Genomic DNA, 19,719 nt, shown 5'->3' on the forward strand with positions numbered 1-19,719 from the left:
TTAGGGTTTCCTTTGCTGTGCAGAAGCTTTTCAGTTTGATTAGGTCCCATTTATTTATTTTTCTTGTCAATACTCTGAGAGGTGGATCTGAGAAGATGTTGCTGTCGTTTATGTCAGAGAGTGTTTGGCCTATGTTTTCCTCTAAGAGTTTGATAGTGTCTGGTCTTATATCTAGGTCTTTAATCCATTTGGAGTTTATTTTTGTGTATGGTGTTAGGGAGTATTCTCATTTCATTCTTTTCCATGTGGCTGTCCAGTTTTCCCAGCACCACTTATTGAACAAGCTGTCCTTTCTCCATTGTATATTCTTGCTTCCTTTGTCATAGATTAGTTGGCTGTAAGTGCATGGGTTTAATTCTGGGCTTTCTCTCCTGTTCCACTGATCTATATTTCTGTTTTTGTGCCAGTACCATGTGGTTTCGATGATTGCTGCTTTGTAGTATAGTCTGAGGTCCGGGAGCCTGATTTCTCCAGCTCCTTTTTTCTTTTTCAGGATGTCTGTGGCTATTCTGGGTCTTTTGTGCTTCCAAACAAACTTTAAAATATTTTGTTCAAGTTCTGTGAAAAATGTCCTTGGTAATTTGATAGGGAGTGCACTGAATCTGTAGATTGCCTTGGGTAGTGTAGTCATTTTGATAATATTAACTCTTCCAATCCAAGAGTATGGTATGTCCTTGCATCTATTGGTGTCATCTTTGATTTCTTTCATCAGTGGCTTGTAGTTTTCAGAGTACAGGTCTTTTGCCTCTTTAGGTAGGTTTACTCCTAGGTATTTTATTCTTTTGGATGCAATGGTAAACAAGATTGCTTCCCTAATTTCCTTTTCTGCTTTTTCATTGTTAGTATATAGAAATGCCGTTGATTTCTGTGTATTGATTTTGTATCCTGCAACTTTGCCAAATTCGTGGATGAGCTCTAACAGTTTTCTGGTAGAGTCTTTAGGATTCTCTACATATAGTACCATGTCATCTGCAAATAGGGATAGTTTTACTTCTTCCTCTCCAATTTGGATTCCTTTTATTTCTTTTACTTCTCTGATTGCTGTGGCTAGGACTTCCAGAACTATGTTGAAGAGTAGTGGCGAGAGCGGACATCCTTGTCTTGTTCCTGATCTCAGCGGGAATTCCTTCAGCTTTTCACCATTGAGAATGATGTTCGCTGTGGGTTTGTCAAATATGGCCTTTATCATGTTGAGGTAGGTTCCCGTTATGCCCACTTCCTGAAGGGTTTTTATCAGAAATGGGTGTTGGATTTTGTCAAAGGCTTTTTCCGCGTCTGTTGAGAGGATCATATGGTTTTTATTCTTCAGTTTGTTAATGTGGTGTATCACACGGATGGATTTGCAGATATTGAGGAATGCTTGCATCCCTGGGATAAATCCCACTTGATCCTGATGTATACTCCTTTTAATGTATTGTAGGATGCAGTTTGCTAGTATTTTGTTGAGGATTTTTGCCTCGATGTTCATCAGTGATATTGGCCTGTAGTTTTCTTTTTTTGTGGACTCTTTGTCTGGTTTTGGTATCAGGGTGATGGTGGCCTCATAGAATGAGTTTGGGAGTATCCCTTCCTTTGCAATTTTTTGAAATAGTTTCAGAAGGAGAGGTGTTAGCTCTTCTCTAAATGTTGGATAGAATTTGCCTGTGAAGCCATCTGGTCCTGGACTTTTGTTTGTTGGAAGTTTTTAAATCACAGTTTCAATTTCAGTTCTTGTGATGGGTCCATTCATCTTTTCTAGTTCATCTTGGTTAAGTCTTGGAAGCTTGTACTTTTCTAAGAATTTGTCCATTTCTTCTAGGTTTTCCATTTTATTGGCATATAGTTGCATATAGTAGTCTCTTATGATCCTTTGCATTTCTGTGATGTCCATTGTTCTCCTTTTTCATTTCTAATTTTATTGATTTGAGTCCTCTCTCTTTTTTCCTTGGTAAGTCTGGCTAGGGGTTTCTCAATTTTGTTGATCTCTTCAAAGAACCAGCTTTTCATTTCATTGATCTTTTCTATGGTTCTCTTCATTTCTATTTCATTGATTTCTGCTCTGATCTTTATGATTTATTTCCTTCTACTAACTTTAGGTCTTGTCTGTTCTTCTCTCTCAAGCTACTTTAGATGTAAAGTTAGGTTGTTTCTTTGAGATTTTTCCTGTTTCCTGAGGTGGGCATGTATTGCTATAAACCTCCCTCTTAGAACGGCTTTTGTTGCATCCCATTGGTTTTGGAGTGTTGTATCTTTGTTGTCATTTGCTGCCAGGTATTTTTTATATTTCCTCTTTGATTTCTTCAGTGATCCATTGGTTGTTTAGTAGCATGTTGTTGAGTCTCCATGTGTTTTTTTTGTTTGTTTGTTTTTTTGCAGTATTTTCCTTGTGGTGGATTTCCAGTCATCAAGCTGTGTGGTCAGAAAAGATGCTTGATATGATTTTAGTTATCTTAAAGTTACCGAAGTGTGATTTGTAGCCAAGGATGTGATCAATCTTAGAGAAAGTTCAGTGTGCACTTGAGAAGAATGTGTATTCTGTTGCTTTTGGATGGAATGTCCTATAAATATGTATTAAGTCCATCTGGTTTAATGCTTCATTCAGGGCCTATGTTTCCTTATTGATTTTCTGTCTGGATGATCTGTCCATTGCTGTAAGTGGGGTGTTAAAGTCCCCCACTATGATTGTGTTATTGTCAATTTGTCCTTTTAAGATTGTTAGAAGTTGCCTTATATATTGTGGTGAACCTATGTTGGGTATGTAGATATTTAAAATTGTTATATCATCGTCTTGGATTGATCCATTGATCATTATGTAATGACCTTCTTTATCCCTGAAAATATTCATTTTAAAGTCTATTTTGTCTGATATGAGTATTGCTACTCCAGCTTTCTTTTGATCCCCATTTGCATGAAATATTTTCTCCCATCCTCTCACTTTCAATTTGAATGTGTCCCTAGAAGTGAGGTGGGTCTCTTGAAGACAGCATATATATGGGTCTTGTTTTTGTATCCATTCAGCCAGTCTATGTCTTTTGACTGGGGCGTTTGGTCCATTCACATTTAAGGTAATTATTGATATGTATGTTCTTATTGCCATTTTATTAATTACTTTGGATTTGTTTTTGTTGTTCTTTTTTCTTTCCTTATTTTCTTGTTCTGTCCTCTTCTGGTTTGATGACTATCTTTACTGTTGTATTTGAGTCGATTTTTCTTTTTTGTGTCTGTATCAATTGTAGATTTTTCATTTGCAGTTATTCTGAAGTTTTGATATGAGTCTATATATATATATATATATATATATATATATATATATATATATATATATATATGAGATTGTTTTAAGCTGTTGTTCTCTTAATTGCAAGTTCATCTCCAGTGTCCTGCATTTGTACCCACCTCTTCTCATGATTTCTAATTTTGGTGGCATAATTGTGCATGGATGATTTCATATCTTTATTGTATATATACCTTTACTGGGTGAGCCTTGTCATGTGTGATATTTTCGTTTCCTGTTGCTGTCTTTTCTTTTCTGCCTAGAGAAGTTCCTTTAGTATCTGTTGTAAGGCTGGTTTAGTGGTGCTGAATTCTCTCAGCTTTTGCTTATCTGAGAAGGTTTTGATTTCTCCTTCAAATCTGAATGAGAGCCTTGCTGGGTAAAGTATTCTTGGCTGGAGGTTTTTCCCTTTCATCATGTTAAACATATATTATGCCACTCCTTCTGGCCTGCAGAATTTCTGCTGAAAAACCTGCTGGTAACCTTATTGGGGTTCCCTAGTATGTTATTTGTTTCTTTTCCCTGGCTTCTTTCAAGATTTTCTCTTTGTCTTTAATTTTGGTCAGTGTGATTAATATGTGTCTTGGTGTATTCCTCCTTGGGTTTATTTTATATGGTACTCTTTGTGCTTCCTGGATTTGAGAGAGTGGTTCCTTTCCCATGTTAGGGAAGTTTTGGCTATTATCTCTTGGAATATTTTTTCTGTCCCCTTCTCTCTCTCTTCTCCTTCTGGCACCCCTATAATACGGATGTTGGTGCATTTCACATTGTCCCAGAGTTCTCTGAGACTCTCTTCATTTCTTTTCAATCTTTTTTCTCTTTTCTGTTCTGCATCCATAATTTCCACTAATCTGTCCTCCACCTTGCTTATTCGTTCCTCTGCCTCCTGTATTCTTCTATTAGCTGCTTCTAGTGAATTTTTTAATTTCAGTTATTGTATTTTGCATCTCTTCTTGTTTAAGTTTTATATCTTGTATCTCTTTGATCAGTGTTTCCTGTAAGTTATCCATCTTTGCCTCTAGCTTATTTCCAATGTCTTGCATCATCTTCAGCATCAACAGTCTAAAGTCTTTTTCCTGGAGGCTGAGAATCTCTTCATCACTTAGCTCTTTTTCTGGGTTTTTTTCCTTCTCCCTCATCTGAGTTATAGTTCTCTGTCTTTTCATTTTTATAGGTTTTTGGTGTGGTAAGCTTTTTACAGATAATAGAGTTGTAGCCTCTCTTACTTCTGGTGCCTGCCCCCCTTGTGGCTGAACTTGATACAGAGGCTTGGTGTAGGCTTCCTGATGGGAGGGACTGATGCCTGACCCCTGGTAGGTGGAGCTGATTCTAATCTCTCTGGTGGGTGGGGCTTTGTCTCTGGATGGGATTAGAGGCAGCTGTGTGCCTGAGGGGTCTTTAGGCATCCTGTTTTATTTAGGGGCAGGCTGTGATCTCACCTGGATTGTTGTTTGCCCTGGTGCTTCTCAGTGCTGAGCTGACTGAGGACTGACGGGTGGGGGCAGATTTTCCCAAAATGGCTGCCTTCAGAGAATGGTAGCTGATGAATATTCCCAAGAGCTTTGCTTCCAATGTCTTCCCCTCACAACAAGCCACATTCACCCCTGTTTTCCCAGGATGAACTCCAAGAACTGCAGTCAGGTTTGACCCAGATTCCCATGGAGACTTTGCTTTTCCCTGGGACCCAGTGCACGTGAAAGTCCATGCGCTCCTTTTAAGAATGGGGTCTCCATTTCCCCCAGTCCTGTGGAGCTCCTGCACACAAGCCCCACTAGCCTTCAATGTCAGATGCTCTAGGGGCTCTTTCTCCCAGTTCCAGATCCCCACACATGGGAGTTTGATGTGTGGCTCAGAACTCTCACTCCTGAGGGTGAGTCTCTGTGAACCAGTTAGTTTCCAGTCTGTGGAGCTTATATCACGTAACTGCCCCTCCTACCTCTTGATGTGGCCTCCTCTTTTTCTTCTGGAGTAGGATATCTTTTTTGAGGTTTCTGGTCCATTTGGTTGAAGATTGCTCAGTCTTTAGTTGTGAATTTTGTTGTTTTTAGGAGAGAAGTTGAGCTCAAGTACTTCTATTCTGTCATCTTAATCCCATCTCCTGTCTCTACCCGTTTGGTTTTTAAATTCTGGTGGAGAAGATGGAAAACAAGGCAGTGCATGTGTAAAAAAGTCTCAATGCTGGTACATGCAAGGGAGAAAAATAAAGCAGAACATGGAGACTAGCTAATGGCATTATTAATAGTGGGTGCTGTCTGTTGATCTCTGTGTATTAAGCACTGTTATAAATACTGCACATATTGACTAAGTTTGTACTCTGACAAAGGGAGGCATACCCATTAATTACAATATTTTAGTGTCATTTATTTTTTAATACGTAATATTCATTCTTATTAGAGGCCACTGTGTGTCTGCTGATGGGTGGGGCTGTGTTCCCACCCTGTTTGCTGTTTTGTCCTGGGGCTTCTCTGCACTGGTGGGTGGGGCCAGATTTTTCCCAAATGGCCTCCAGGTGGAGCTTATGCTGCTGATTGTTTCCTGGAACATCTGCCTCCAATGTCCTGCCCCACAGGGAACCCCAGCAAACCCTTGCTTTCCAGGAGACCCTCCAAGTCCCTCAAGTAGGACTGGCCCAGATTCTTGTGGAGTCCCTGCTTTGCCCTGGGGCCCAGTGCCTGTGAAACCTTGTGGGCACCCTCCAAGAGTGGGGTCTTTGTCTCCCCCAGGCCTGTGGAACTCCTGCACTGAAGCTTCACTGGCCTTCTATGCCAAATGCTCTGGGGGCTCCTCTCCATGCCAGACCCCCAGGCTGGGGAAGCTGACATGGGGTTCAGAACTCACACTCCTGTGGGAGAGCCTCTGAGATAGAATTATTTCCCAGTTTGTGGGTCTCCCACCTGGCAGTTATGGGACTTAATTACATCATGAAAGTGCTTCTCCTATTGTCTCCTGGCTTCTTTGGATGTAGAATATAATTTTTAGTCGATTTCAGTCATGTTTGTTGATGATTGTTCAGCAGTTAGTTGTGATTTTGGTGATTTCATGAGAGGAGGTGAGCTCAAGTCCTTCTCTGCCATTTGGCGCTGCTCTTATTATAGTCTTACTTAGAGTTTAGGAAGCTAAGTTAGAGTAAATTCAGGAAGTTGTGTAGGTTGCAGAGTCAGCCAGGGCTTAGGCCCAAGCTGTCTAGCTTCAGGGCTCTACATTTTTGTTTTAAAATTTTCAAATCTTAAGAGCATGGAAGGAATAATATGATGTACACATCTGCAACTTTCCCTAGATTGGTCTGCTGTTAATATTTTTCCATATTTACTTCTATTGTCTATATTTTGATGAACTCTTTTTATGTAAGTCATAGAAATTTTCATTAAATGTTGAAATTCACTTTAAATACATAAATGTAAACCTTTTAAGAAATAGAATATTCTATTATATAATATAACAGTTATCTCAATCAAAAAAGTAATAGTAATGTTACACAATTATGTATCTAATGTTTCCAGACTCTCCAGTTGTAACTCCTAATTATTACTGTTTACTGCCTCTATGGCCCCTTTTTCCATTCTAATAATTATAGCTTGATTACGTGATTAGACTATAGAGGGTCTTCATGTTTGTATTATTCTCACAAACATCTCTGATTAATAAATGAAGATAGAGTCTCAGAAAACAGAATTTTCTGCAGAACATTTCTCTTTCTAAAACTTATTCCCCATGAGACATGTATGGACAACCTGAAGGAAAGTCAAAAACCAGATTAGTGATGAGATGTCATCTGAGTCGGGGGCAAGTGTGAGGTTATTTCTTCAAACTCAGGATGTCAGTCTTAAGAGCAACTACTTGCTCTACAGTCCAAATTTTACCCTTTAGATGTTGTGTACCTTTCATGTTATCACTGTACCAATACCATACTTAATCCTAGTCTGAATTTCCCTTTCTGGAGATTGGACTCCATTCATGATCACTTTCATAGTATTCCAGCACTTAGGATACCTTGAAAACCTTGTCCACTAATCCTTCATTGTTTGTTATTTGACATTATAATTCTCTGTCCTTGCTTATTGCTCATCACACATCAATCTGTTTATCTCTTAATTTGAAGAGTATTTACTCTTTGCTCTTTAAGTTCCAGTATAGCCTGAGTTTGGTTCTTGCTCCAAAATATGTCTTCTAAACAAATATTCACTGAACTGACCCCGATCATCCTGTGTACTTTCAGGTCATCTTTGGCAGTTAAAAATTTGTTTTTTTTAAATCTTATGATTATGATTTTATTAATACAGATTAATATGAACATCACCTATATTCATAGTCTGGGGGAACTAAGATGTTATGTTGCGTCCTATTTTTGGGGAGTTTTCATTCACTGCAAGATATTTTTGACACTGAAGAAAATGAACTGGGCTGGCCTAGCATCGAACCATCATCAGTGGGCTTCAAGATTACTAATATATGAGGTGAAGTTTGCCTTTTTTTTTTTTTTTTTTTTTTTGGTTTTTAGGGGCATACCCATGGCATATGGAAGTTCCCAGGCTAAGGGTCAAATTGTAGCCACAGTTGCCAGCCTACACCACAGCCACAGCAGTGTGGGATCTGAGCCATGTCTGAGACCTGCACCACAGCTCTTGGCAACACTGGATCCCTGACCCATTAAGCGAGACCAGGGATTGAACCCACATCCTCATAGATATTAGTTGGATTTGTTTCTGCTGCACCACAGTAGGAACTCCAGTTTGTCATATTTGAACTTGTATATTTTTAAGCTTTTAGACCTTAAAAATGGTAAATTACTGATGTTAAAATTTAATATCCTGAAAAAAATTTTTTTAAATTTCCAGTTAGTATACCAACTCCTTTGCAAAATATAATTTGGGAAACTTGACTTAACCATAAAGATCCTTTTAACTTTTTTGTTTAAACCACATTGGGAGAAATAATTAACTTTTAAAGAAACTTCCTTAACTAATCCCTAGGTGGAATTCCTGATGGATGTCATGTGGCAGAAATGGGGGGACACTGAGGTTGTTCTGTCCTGACTTGACTCTAGTATCTTTCTCAGTGATCACTCGCAGGTAGGAACTCTCCCCATCACCTGTCTGTACATGTAAGGTACATAAGAAATCCTGAGCACTTCAGAGCTCTAATGTCCAAGAGGCTTGTCTCCTTCTGTAGCAGTTTGTTGAGGAAAATTTCGTTCTTTCTGTATCTACAGGTACAACTTAGAGAAGACATCACAGGTCTTCCTGGGAAACTGAATACTGAATTAGCAGAATCAGGATCGAACTTGAGTGCTGGACAGAGACAACTGGTGTCCTTTGCCAGGGCTATTCTCAGGAAAAATCAGATATTGATTATTGACAAAGCCACATCCAATGTGGATCCAAGGTATAGAGTTGGGTTCCATGAAACCTGGAATCTGAATTTTAAATGTGGTAAATTGGAAATATTTTGTGATGCTGAGAAATGTTTCTAATTGCTCTTTCCACCCAAAAAATATCTCTTGTTATCATTAATCTCAGAAAATAAAATAAGAAACCAAAATGTGTACTGTTAATGTCATTAAGAAGCATCCTAAGAGAGCTAGATAGTTTCAAGTAATTTCAAGGGGAGACTATTTTCCATTGTTTTCTGAAAAATAATAAATTTCTAAGGAGACTTTTTATAGTTTTTCAGGAACAAGATATGTCTTAGAGTATTTAAAAACATTGTAAATATATCATATAAGTATTTTGTCTGCATTTCATTATCTTTACTGAACTAAATCACCTTCTTTGATTCCAGAACTGATGAGTTAATTAAGAAAAACATCCATGAGAAATTTGCCCAGTGCACTGTGTTAACCATCACAAACAGGTTGAGCACCGTTATTGACAGTGAATGGGTGATGGTAAGAGCCTCATCTGTGGAATTTCAGTTGTTTCCATTTATGTTCAGTCTTTTAACTCATCCTTCCTTGTAAAATATGACAGGAACCTCCAATAATTTAATTTTCTCTTAGTTTCTCCTCTCATTCCTGACATTAATTCAAGTACTTAACTATACTTTCAAAATGTGCTATTGAATAATACATCCAGTAATTTCATATTTTTGTATTAAATGTTTATTTGAATTGTCATTTTAAAAACATTTTTTTTTGTTTTTTTGGTTTTTTAGGGCTGCACCTATGGCATATGGAAGTTCTCAGGCTAGGAATCAAATTGGACCTATAGTTGCTGGCCCATACCACAGCCACAGCAATGCCAGATCCAAGCCACATCTGTGACCTACATACAGCTCACTGCTGGAGGCCAGCTCCGACGGCCAGGGAGCGTGCACTTCCCGATCTGAGAGGGACGCGTGTCGGCAAATGTACATACGGAGATAGCCTTTTTGTCCCTTCTTTCAGGGCTCTGGACTGCTCAAACTTTATTGGCAACAGTGGTTGATTATATAGACAGTTTTTCACTATAGATTACATTACAGTGTTAAAAGTACATTAACTATTACATGGTATAGCAGCTATGCATCCTGTTTTAAGATTTCTATCTTAACTTAGTGAGTACTTTGAAGAGGCCATAAAACACAAGAATTTGGCATTTACAAACTTTGTTTGTAGACTGGTGCTTATCTTCAAAGTGTTATGGCAGGGAGACAGTGTAAGTAAATATAAACCAACTTAATTAAACTAGCTATCACTAAAAAGCTTTTAAAATCAAAGACAAAACTCACAGCTAGGTTTTTTGGATAAGATATGGCTAACTTCTATGGACCTCATTAAAATCCTAACTCTAAAGTTTACTATATAACTAGTTAATAGATAAACACTATGTTTTAACTAAATTGGATTTAAATAGGGGAAAGTCCTTCAGGATGAAATTCTTATTATATTATTGTTGTAACTTTGTTAAATCACAAATCACCACAGGAAAATAAGAATGGAAAATAAGAATAATAAATAAATAATCAGGAAAGACTGAGGAAAACTGAATAACAAATAAAACAGCAGGAAAGACTAGGTCAGCCGAGAAACAATCCATGTTCTCCAGCGCAAACATGGAAATTGCTTTCCCAGGAAAGCCCCAATTCTTCCCCATCAACATCAAAGTGAGAGCTGTGTAACCTGAGACCTGCCCTTGGCTTGAACCGTGCAGGCAGGCTTTCATCCTGACCAGAGGCCCACCTTTGGAATGCACCGTTCAGGTGAGCTTTTTTCCTGACCAAAAGCCCACCTTCAGCTTGTACTGTTCAGGTGAACTACCTTTCTTGGTTAAGAACCTGCCTTCAAGTTTTTCTGCCATCAGGCAAGGTCCTTTTTTTGAGTCCCTGCATTTTCTCGGCTCCCCGCAACTCACGGCAATTCTGGATCCTTAACCCACTAAGCAGGGCCAGTGATTGAACTCAGGTCCTCATGGATATTAGTCAGAATTGTTACCACTGAGCCATGATGGGAATTCCTAAATTGTCATTTTTTTAAAGACTTCTAACTACAGTTATGGCTTCTAAATTCAATATTTCAGAAGGGTAGAGCACAGTTGTTTTCACTGTGTCACAGTTGTTTCCTTTTTTGAGGAATCAAAAAAGCATTTTTTGAATCCTTTAATCAAAGAATTTGCCTTTCATTTAGACTGCCCCGGAGGTTGTTGGGTGAGGCTGCAGAATCTCAGCTGTTGCTGTCAGAGAGGAGACCATGAGAAGAAAGGACCTAGTTGAGAAAAAATATTTCAACAGAGAAGTTTTAACATAGGAAATTTGTTACATAGGAGTTTGGGGGATAGAAGAATGGAAGGAAACACTGGGGTATTAATTTTAGGCAACAAGTACCATGTCGTAGGACAAATCTTCAAACCTAAGAGCTTAGAGGAGATGCTCTAAAGAATTGGCGCTCAGTCCTCCAAGTCACCGTCCAGCTACTGGTCATGTCTGTGAGGAAGCCAGAGGAGGCTGGTTCTCCATGTGCTGAGAGAGCTGGGAGCTGGGATCAGTCATCACTGCTGGGGTGATGCTGCAGGAGGAGCAGAGACCAGGTAGACCCTTAGCTCTGAGTCCCACCCTCGGTCTCCCTCTGGTGCCCCCTAGTGGCAGAACCTCCCAAAGGGGAGCAGGTCACAGAGCCTCTGAAATGAGATTTGCAGAGACCCAGCCTCTGCATCACAGATGAGAGGGTAGAAAGAAGGGAGATGGGGAGCTGAGAGCCTGTAGAGAAACACCCAGCAAGTGTCTTACGCAGCAGATCTGGACTCTGCACACACAGCAGGCTCCAGGCTTGGTCTGTGGGTGTCTGTCTAGTGTCTTTCTTCCCATTGTGATTGGCTCTTTGTTCTTTAGTGATTTAACATTTCCTTCCTTAGCTCTATTTCCTTCCTTCCTCCCTCTATTCCTTTACTCTTTCTTTTTTAATCTTCTCTCTTTCTTTGTTCTTTCCCTCTGTTTTTGCTGAGTTTCAATATATGTTAGGGTGTGGCTTTATAAAATGATAAGGAAATCATCCCTGAAAGGAAGAACCTTTGGCTGCATATAATCCCACAGGAATGCAAAGTATTTTAAGGTTAACCCCTAGCCTGTGACAATGAGTTCATTTCACTCATCTTATGGATACTAAGTAACTGTTGTCAGGAGACACTACAGTGTCCGGTGATGAAGTAAATAGATGCACATGCATAAGAGGCCACAGATGGAGTTAACTTGTGATTGTGATGATCCCTATGAAACAGGTAATAATCAGTAATGAACGGTCAGTAATACCCAAACTTCCTTCTGTTCAGTGCAAATGGAGCTGTCTCTTTTGACATCTTGGGCAGTTTCTGGAATATCCCCTCCACCCTACCTCCCAGGCATTGTCAGATGGGCTCATCAGTGGGCATTGGGAAGATACCAGACTGTCAGCATTGAAGCAGGGCCTCTAGCCTCACTCCCGAGCTGGACATGTTCAGGGGTGAGCTCTGGGGAAGCAGACGATAGGAGGGGGCTCCCCAACCAAAGGGGTGCTCTAGGCTCTAGGCAGTGTGATCGGTCATCTGGGCTAGAACATCACAAAGGAAGCGGGACCTACCTGCAGACTTTTGTGAGGGACTGGGTGACATTCTACGATTGCAGGACAGTGACTCTTAATTCCAGATATGTTGTTCGGCATCTGTCACTCTCTTATTCTTCCTTCTTAACATTGTATTTCACAGACTGTCCCACAAAGCATCCTTCTTCCACAGAATGATACTGTGAACAAATGATCCTGTGAAATTTACCCATTTCAAACTCATTGTTAGGCTTTAGAGGCAGCAGCAGAAAGATAATTTGATCTTAGCTCAGTTAGGGGTCCATTCAAATAAATTCTTTGCTCCTAAACGTATCCTGGAGATATATTTTTGGTATTACAGCATTGGTGGTAGCTGCTGTATCTAATTCTGACAAATACTGTCACCTTGGAATGTATGATTGGTTAGGGAAACAGTGAGGAAGGATAGGATTTGGCAGATGTGTCAGCTGGTCACTCCTAAGTCTTATCCATCAGTACTTAATGCACAGATGTGTACAACTGTAATCCCCGGAACCAATCAGCTTTGTAACCATTATCAAAATACGTCCATTTGTTCAATTCTTTGCCTATCAGTACCTCTTGGTAAATTTCTATGAACTCAGAGTTTTCTCTCTTGGTCAGTGACTTGGAAAAAATCCTTAACATGGTTTACAAAGCGATTTACAGCCCGGCCCCTCCTCACCTTTCTAGTTGTGTCCCACTCTGCTCTCCCTCTCTCCTTTAGAGCTAAAACCACGCTGGTGGTCTACAGTTCTCCAGATGCTGTGTTCATTCTCTTACAGTTGTGCCCTCTCATGACTGTTGGTGGCTTAGGTGAAGGTGCTGGCAGTGGAGATGGTGAGATGGTTGGATTTGGGGTAAATAGTGAAGTGGATCCAAGGGGACTATGTGATGGATTGAATGTGAGATCTGAGGGCAGAGAGAGGAGTGGATGCTGGATTCTGGGGATGAATGGGGAAGATGGATGGAGACGAGAAATGCAAGGATTCCCTTTAGAGCCTGTCGCCTTTGTGATGACAGACCTTGTTTTCTGTGGTGACTGTGCCCATCACTTGGAAGCTGCCCTTCCCTCTCTTGTGTTGAGATACCTTCAGTGTAGGGCTCCCAGGCCATCAGTGATGTCACAGTGAAGTCCCATCAGGAGATGTAAACTTGGCCACTCCTTACATCATCATCATAGGCAATGTAGTTGCTGACTTCTTTTGTAGGAATAACAGGATTAGATCTCAGGGCACCCAAGAGACATGGATCCCGAGCTTCACAACTGGGGAACTGTACTGTGTGCTCCATCCACCCCAGGTGTAAACCATATATTTTTTTCTAAAGTTTCTGATTACCAATTGGCTTTCAATTCAGCAAAAATACCATAAATAATGTTCTCTCTCAAACCTGTGATTTTTGAGACAGTTATTTCTTGCTTGCTTTAAAAATACAGGCACACCTTATTTTATTGCAGATATTGGATTTGTTTTTAAAATTTGAAGGTGTGCCATAATGCCAAGTCAAACCAGTCTGTGGGTACCATTTTTCCAACAGCATTTGCTCACTCTATGTCTCTGTGTCACATTTTGATACTTTTCACAGTCTTTCATACTTTCCCATCATCATTATATTTGCATGCTGATCTGTGGTCAGTGATCTCTGATGTTATTACTATAGCTTGCCGAAGGCTCCAATGATGGCTACCATTTCTTAGCAATAAATTATTTTTACATTAAAGTCTACACATTGTTTTTTAAGACACAGTGCCAATGCACACTTGATAGGCTACCGCAGAGTGTAAACAAAACTTCTCTATGCCCTGGGACACCAGAGAATCACGTGACTCACTTCATTACGACATTCCCTTCATTGTGGTGTTCTGGAACTGAACCTGCAATGTCTCTGAGCGATGCCTGTACCTGTTTCCTTTCCAGAAAGCAGGTGATTGTCTGTTCTGAAAGGTCGAAGGACATAAAGACAAGTCCATCAGCTCCAAAGCCTAATGCTGCAGAGGGCAGGCAGCCAGCCTCTGGGTTAGGGGGAGTGGCTGGGGGGTGATGGACACTGATAAAGGGCATAACCATCAGTGTTGTCACCTTAAAGTCCAGTCACTGCAAGTGCTTAAGCTGTAATTATTACATTTTCCTGCACTGGTGACTATTCTGCATGAAGATGGATGATGTGCTTTTGTTTACTATGAGTCAGTCAAACAGAAGTCTGGCTGGTAAACAACTGTGACCTGGTAGGTAGCTTTATGTGTTGGCTCTCCAAAGGGATTCATTCAGTTTTGCTTCATGACACACCATTGATGGGTGAGACTTAGAATTCTGTTTTACAAAGATGTTCTGTCAATTTCACCTTTATTAAACATGGTGTAGTCATAATGACACATAATTTAACCTTCCTTATTTACTCTGTTATCACTAAACAGGAGAACAAGACAAATTAGAAATCCTCTCTTTCCTAATAGTTACCACTGTCCCTACATTGAAGGCTGCTTCTTGTGGTTTTTAGGACCACCTGGTCGCTTGTGGCCTGTTCTCTCTTCAGCTGGTGGCACAGCTTTCCTCCGATCGCTGCACACTCCTGTCTTCATAAGCACCCCCCACACCCCCAGATTTTCCCTGGTAGCATGAGCACAGGAAGCAGGTGAAAATCTGCTGTTGCTCCAACTCTGTTGTTGCCTGTGTTCAGCATTTTCACTGCCAGCAGTTCGAGGATTCTTTGGAAATGAAGGGCCCAAACCAGGGCCAGGAAGCTCAGGTTCCACCTCTTCTGTCCACAGGCAGTCTTATGGTTTTATGTCCTTTTCCTTCTTCCTCAGTACAAGCCTCTTCTTGGAAGTTTTTCCCAGTGAAATGAAAACCAGAAACTGTTGTAACATAACCACCTGAAAAGCACAACAATGGCCCACACCTAACTAGAGTGTTACTGAAATACTATATTTCACCTTTGTGGAACTTTTCTTTCATAAGCCTACATGGCTGTAGTTAAAACATTTAGAAGAGAAAAGCTCTTTAAAAACATACCAAGTGGGGGAAAAACTGTAATTGTAATGTATACATGTAAGGATAACCTGACCCCCTTGCTGTACAGTGGGAAAATAAAAAAAAAAAAAAACAACATACCAAGAGTTGTCATTCCAGTTTCCAGAGGGAAGATAATTCACGTGGAGATAGAAGCACAATCTGGGAGAGAAAATCCTTCATGGGGGGCTTCCATGTAAAAGCAGCAGCTCTGGGAGAGCAGCATGGGGTCACCACAGCCTTGCTGGCCTCATTCCCCAGCTGAGAAGAGGGGTTTAGTTGTTCAGGACCTCAGAACGGTCTTGCATTAATACTTGCTACATTGTCCAGTCCCTGAGAAAGTCACAGGCACCCACTTTACCAGTGACGGACCCACCATCCAAGGTTGGATAACTGTCCCCATGTCACCTGGCAGCCAGAGACAGAGGCCTGACATGAATAACTTCCCCTCCCCCTCTCTACTTGTCACTAAGTGGGGTCTTCCTTCACCATGTTTCCTCATATTGAAAGCTGTTCGCAGCATCTCTTTCCTATCGTTGGCTTTTCCTCCACCCTGTCCTGCCCCCACCTCTCCCTGCAGCCACCACATTGTCACTGCTGGCATCCTGCCAGTGTCAGTGGAGCAAACTAGTTTGCAGTGGGTCCCTTAGATGTTTATGTCTGGGACAGTTACCTGGAATATCTGCAGATACACAGGCCTGATAAACACTCTTCACTGAGCTTCTGTAACTGACTGACTTATATACTATATTTTCCTTAACCTTCCAGAGGGTGGTGAGCGATTCAAGGTTGGCGTTCCTGGAGAGAGCCTGGGGTAGAGGTGTTGCTATCGCACCCCCTTGAATGTGTGGTTAGTTTATAGTTTAACTTGGGTTACAGGAGGCATGGGTACCTGGGAAGATTACAGGAGCCTTTTCTTGTAGATATAAAGGATGTTAAACTAAAAATTCAAGTTTATACTAATTTTTCTGTATAAAGAAAGTTTAGAGTCACTTTATGTTTACTTCTGAAATATCTAGAATCTTTGATCAAACCAGTAAATGTAAAGGCCACGTGGGTAAAATTCTATTCTAGGCCTTTTTTCAGTCTGGGCCCCATCGCAGCTCCTGGAGCCCCTGACCTGAGTCTTGGGGCGCTGCCCTCCTGCTCCTTTCGCTCCCCCTCCCCTCGGACTGCACCTTCTCGTCTTTCTCTTTTCCATTATTTGACCATCAGTGAGTTTCAAGTCTCCATCCTCAACCCTGGATGTTCTCTCCTTCATTTTCCTCCCACTCTCCCTCTGGCCCGTGGCCATCAACCTGTGGTCCTCCCCATCCACATCCCTCGTCCTGGAACCCCTGCATCCCACTGCCTGAACTGTCTCCCAGGCCAGCTTGACTGGTTTCCTCCTTGGTCTCACTCTACAGTCTTACCAGGCTGCACCATTGGGTGGTCAGCCAGTCTGCCCTGAACTTCATTTCCTTTGTATTTACCTTTCAGCCAGCAGGTACTTTGTGCCTCTTACCTGTCATGTACAATGTCAGGGCCCCGAGATGCAGCAATGAACAAGAAAAACCACATAACCCTGCCCTTAAAAAGCTGCCAGGCTCACAAAGAGATTAAGTTAAATATTTTTTTCAGAATATTTTCCATTGCAGTTTATTACCAGATATTGGATGTAATTCTCTGTGTTATATAGTAAATCCTTTTTGCTGATTTTTTATGTGTAGTAGTTTGCATCTGTTGATCCTATAGTCCTAGTTTATAACTCCCTTCCTTTCCCTTTTGGTAACCGTAAGTGTGGTTTCTATGTCTCTGAGTCTGTTTCTATTTTGAATATAGAGTCTTTTGTATTTTATTATTTTTTAGATTCCATATATGTGATACCATATTTTGTCTTTTTCTCACTCACTTCACTTAGTATGATAGTCTCTAGGTCCGTCCATGTTGGTGCAAATGGCCCTATTTCATCCTTTTTTATGGCTGAGAAATATGCCAGCCATATGTACCCCTACTTCTTAAACCAGTCATTTTGTTGATGGGCACTTGGGTTGTTTCCATCTCATGGCTTTTGTAAACAATGTTGCTGTGAACTTTGTGGTGCATGTATATTTCTGAAGTACGGGTTTCATTTTTTTCTGGATTTATGCCCAGGAGTGAGGTTGCTGGATCATATGGTAGGTCTGTTTCAATTTTTTAAGGAATCTTCATATTGTTTTCCAAAGTGGTTGCACCAATTTACATTCCCACTAACAGTCTAGGAGGGTTCCCTTTTCCATACCTTCCCCAGCACTTATTACTTCTAGACTTTGATGATGGCCATTCTGGCAGTGTGAGGCGACACCTCATTATTGTTTTGATTAGCATTTCTCTAATGAGTAATGATGTTGAGCATCTTTTCATGTACCTGATGGGCCATCTCTATGTCTTCTTTGGGGAAATGTCTGTTTAGAGCTTCTTCCCATTTTTTATTGGGTCGTTTTCTTTGTCGATAGTGAGTTGTAGGAGGCTTTTTTACTTATTACTCCTGTTGGTCCCATCATTTGTAAATATTTTATCACATTCCATAGTTGTCTTTTCATTTTGTTGGTAGTTTCCTTTGATGTGCAGAAGTTTTTAAGGTTGATTAGGTCCCATTTGTATATTTTTGCTTCTATTCATTTTACCTTGGGAGACTAATCTGAAAATTTTGCTACTATTTATGTCCAAGTTTATTTTGCCTATGTTCTCTTATAGGAGTTGTATGGTATCATGTCTTTAAGTCTTTAAAGCATCTGAGTTTATTTTTGTATATGATGTGAAGGTGTGTTCTGATTTCCTTGATTTCCATGTAGCTGTTCAGCTCTCCCAGTACTATTTGCTGAAGAGACTGTCTTTTCTCCATTATATAGTCTTGCCTGCTCTCTCATAGATTAAACGACCAGAGGGGTGTGGAGACATGTGTCTTAAAATTGCATTTTTTCCTTCCTTTTCAACATCAGGGGAGTAGTTGTATTCTATTGTAGTATGATTAAGTTAAATTACACATTCAGCGCATCTAAATTGGCATGCCCAGTTGGAAGACATTTAAATTATTATGTGGATGTGATATATTCAACTCTTCTTGAGTCGTTTTGAGCAAGCTGCCCTTAGCAATGCTTCCCAGTGGTAAACGAATAGTTAACAGGAAAGTGGTATTTGGGAGACTTAATAAAGGTTTCTAGTTAAATACCATGGGGAAGAATTAACTGCAATCCTTAGCTATGGAAAAACAACCTGTGTCATGTTCAGAGTTTCAGCACCTTCTCTTAAAATACATTTAGTCTAAGAATGACCTAAATGAAGAACTAGGTACCACTTAACATCAGAACAATTTCTGTAGCGGTACCATTTGGACCAGTTGTTTCAGACTCTTTCTTCTCTCCAGCACCATGAAGCAAAGCCACTAGTAAGTAGAAAGCAGAGTTAAGAGCCCCTCCCTCTTCCTTTTAAGTTTCAATTAGTGAACATATCCATGTGCAATAAAATATTGTCTGAGTTATAATATGTTACTGGGAAAAACTGTCTGATAATTGGTTTTTTTCTCCTAATTACCAGGTTTTGGATTCAGGGAGACTGGAAGAAGATGATGAGCCATCTGATTTGCTGCAAGATGAAGACAGCCTATTTTGCATAATGGTGCAACACCTGGGGGAGGCCGAGGCTGCTGCCCTCACTGAAACAGCAACACAGGTGAGCTCCAAGCAGAGAATTCTAATTAAAGTTCATTTCCCTGGTTCACTCTTCAGGATCTCCATGAGGGGTCTGGTAATAAGCATTCTGTGCCCTTTGCAATTATGAGCCTCCAGAGACAAGGCTTTATGGCTGGGTCTTAACAACAAGGTGCAGGTTGAAGGCAGGTCTGCCGAGAATCTGCAGAAGAGGTGGGGGTGGAGCAGGATGAGTGTGTGCTCACGTGTGCATGCACATGTGCGTAAGAGAGAGATTGCAGATTAGACTTTCTACAGGTTTGGCCTCTATGGGTTCAGATTCCCACACAGCACAGATCAGTCTCATTCTGCAGACCCTTTACATTTTATCCTGATTGGTCCTCAGCCTATTTGCAATGCAAGTGCTGTCAGGGAACATCCAGGAAATTTGGGAGTTTGAGGGAAAAATCTGGACTATTTCAGGTCTAGGAAGATCTACCAGGGAAAAGTGTAGGTTGCTTCTGTTTTCTAATTTGCAAAGAAAACTCCAACATGATACTAAGTCTCCCTGATTCTTTGTTGTTTAGACTTAGGTCATGTTGCCTCCCTAAGCTTCTTCTACCTTCTAGAAGGTGCAGTTGTCATTAAGACAGATCAGGAATTTATATAACCTTAACACTGTAGTCTGAATGGGGCTTGGGGGTTTAATAAAGCCTTTGTGCAGAGCTGAGGGGTGTGGGAGCTCTAAGCCCTGTAGGCAGTGTGAGGAAGATGCTCCACAAGTAACACTCAGGCCACGTGGTG

The 19,719-nt window shown here is 40.6% G+C and overlaps 1 protein-coding gene across 7 annotated transcripts in view; it reads left to right on the plus strand.

Moving 5' to 3' along the window:
* Positions 1 to 19,719, plus strand: part of LOC110258728 (ATP-binding cassette sub-family C member 4) — a 208,159-nt gene that overhangs the window by 173,733 nt on the left and 14,707 nt on the right. For all 7 annotated transcript variants that reach the window (XR_014819744.1, XR_014819742.1, XR_014819746.1 and 4 more), the window contains 3 exons: positions 8,463 to 8,635; positions 9,032 to 9,137; positions 18,824 to 18,958. Coding sequence is in view for 2 of the 7 variants with exons in the window: in XM_084982122.1 (XP_084838248.1) it covers positions 8,463 to 8,635; positions 9,032 to 9,137; positions 18,824 to 18,958 (414 nt within the window). In the remaining 5 variants the exon portion in view is untranslated. The remainder of the gene's footprint in view (positions 1 to 8,462; positions 8,636 to 9,031; positions 9,138 to 18,823; positions 18,959 to 19,719) is intronic.

Source organism: Sus scrofa, chromosome 11, assembly GCF_054392235.1.
Source record: "Sus scrofa isolate SSC_HxYL_T2T_F1_AM1 chromosome 11, Sscrofa_HxYL_maternal_Yorkshire_Landrace_v2.0, whole genome shotgun sequence".
In the NCBI taxonomy this organism is placed as follows: domain Eukaryota; kingdom Metazoa; phylum Chordata; class Mammalia; order Artiodactyla; family Suidae; genus Sus; species Sus scrofa.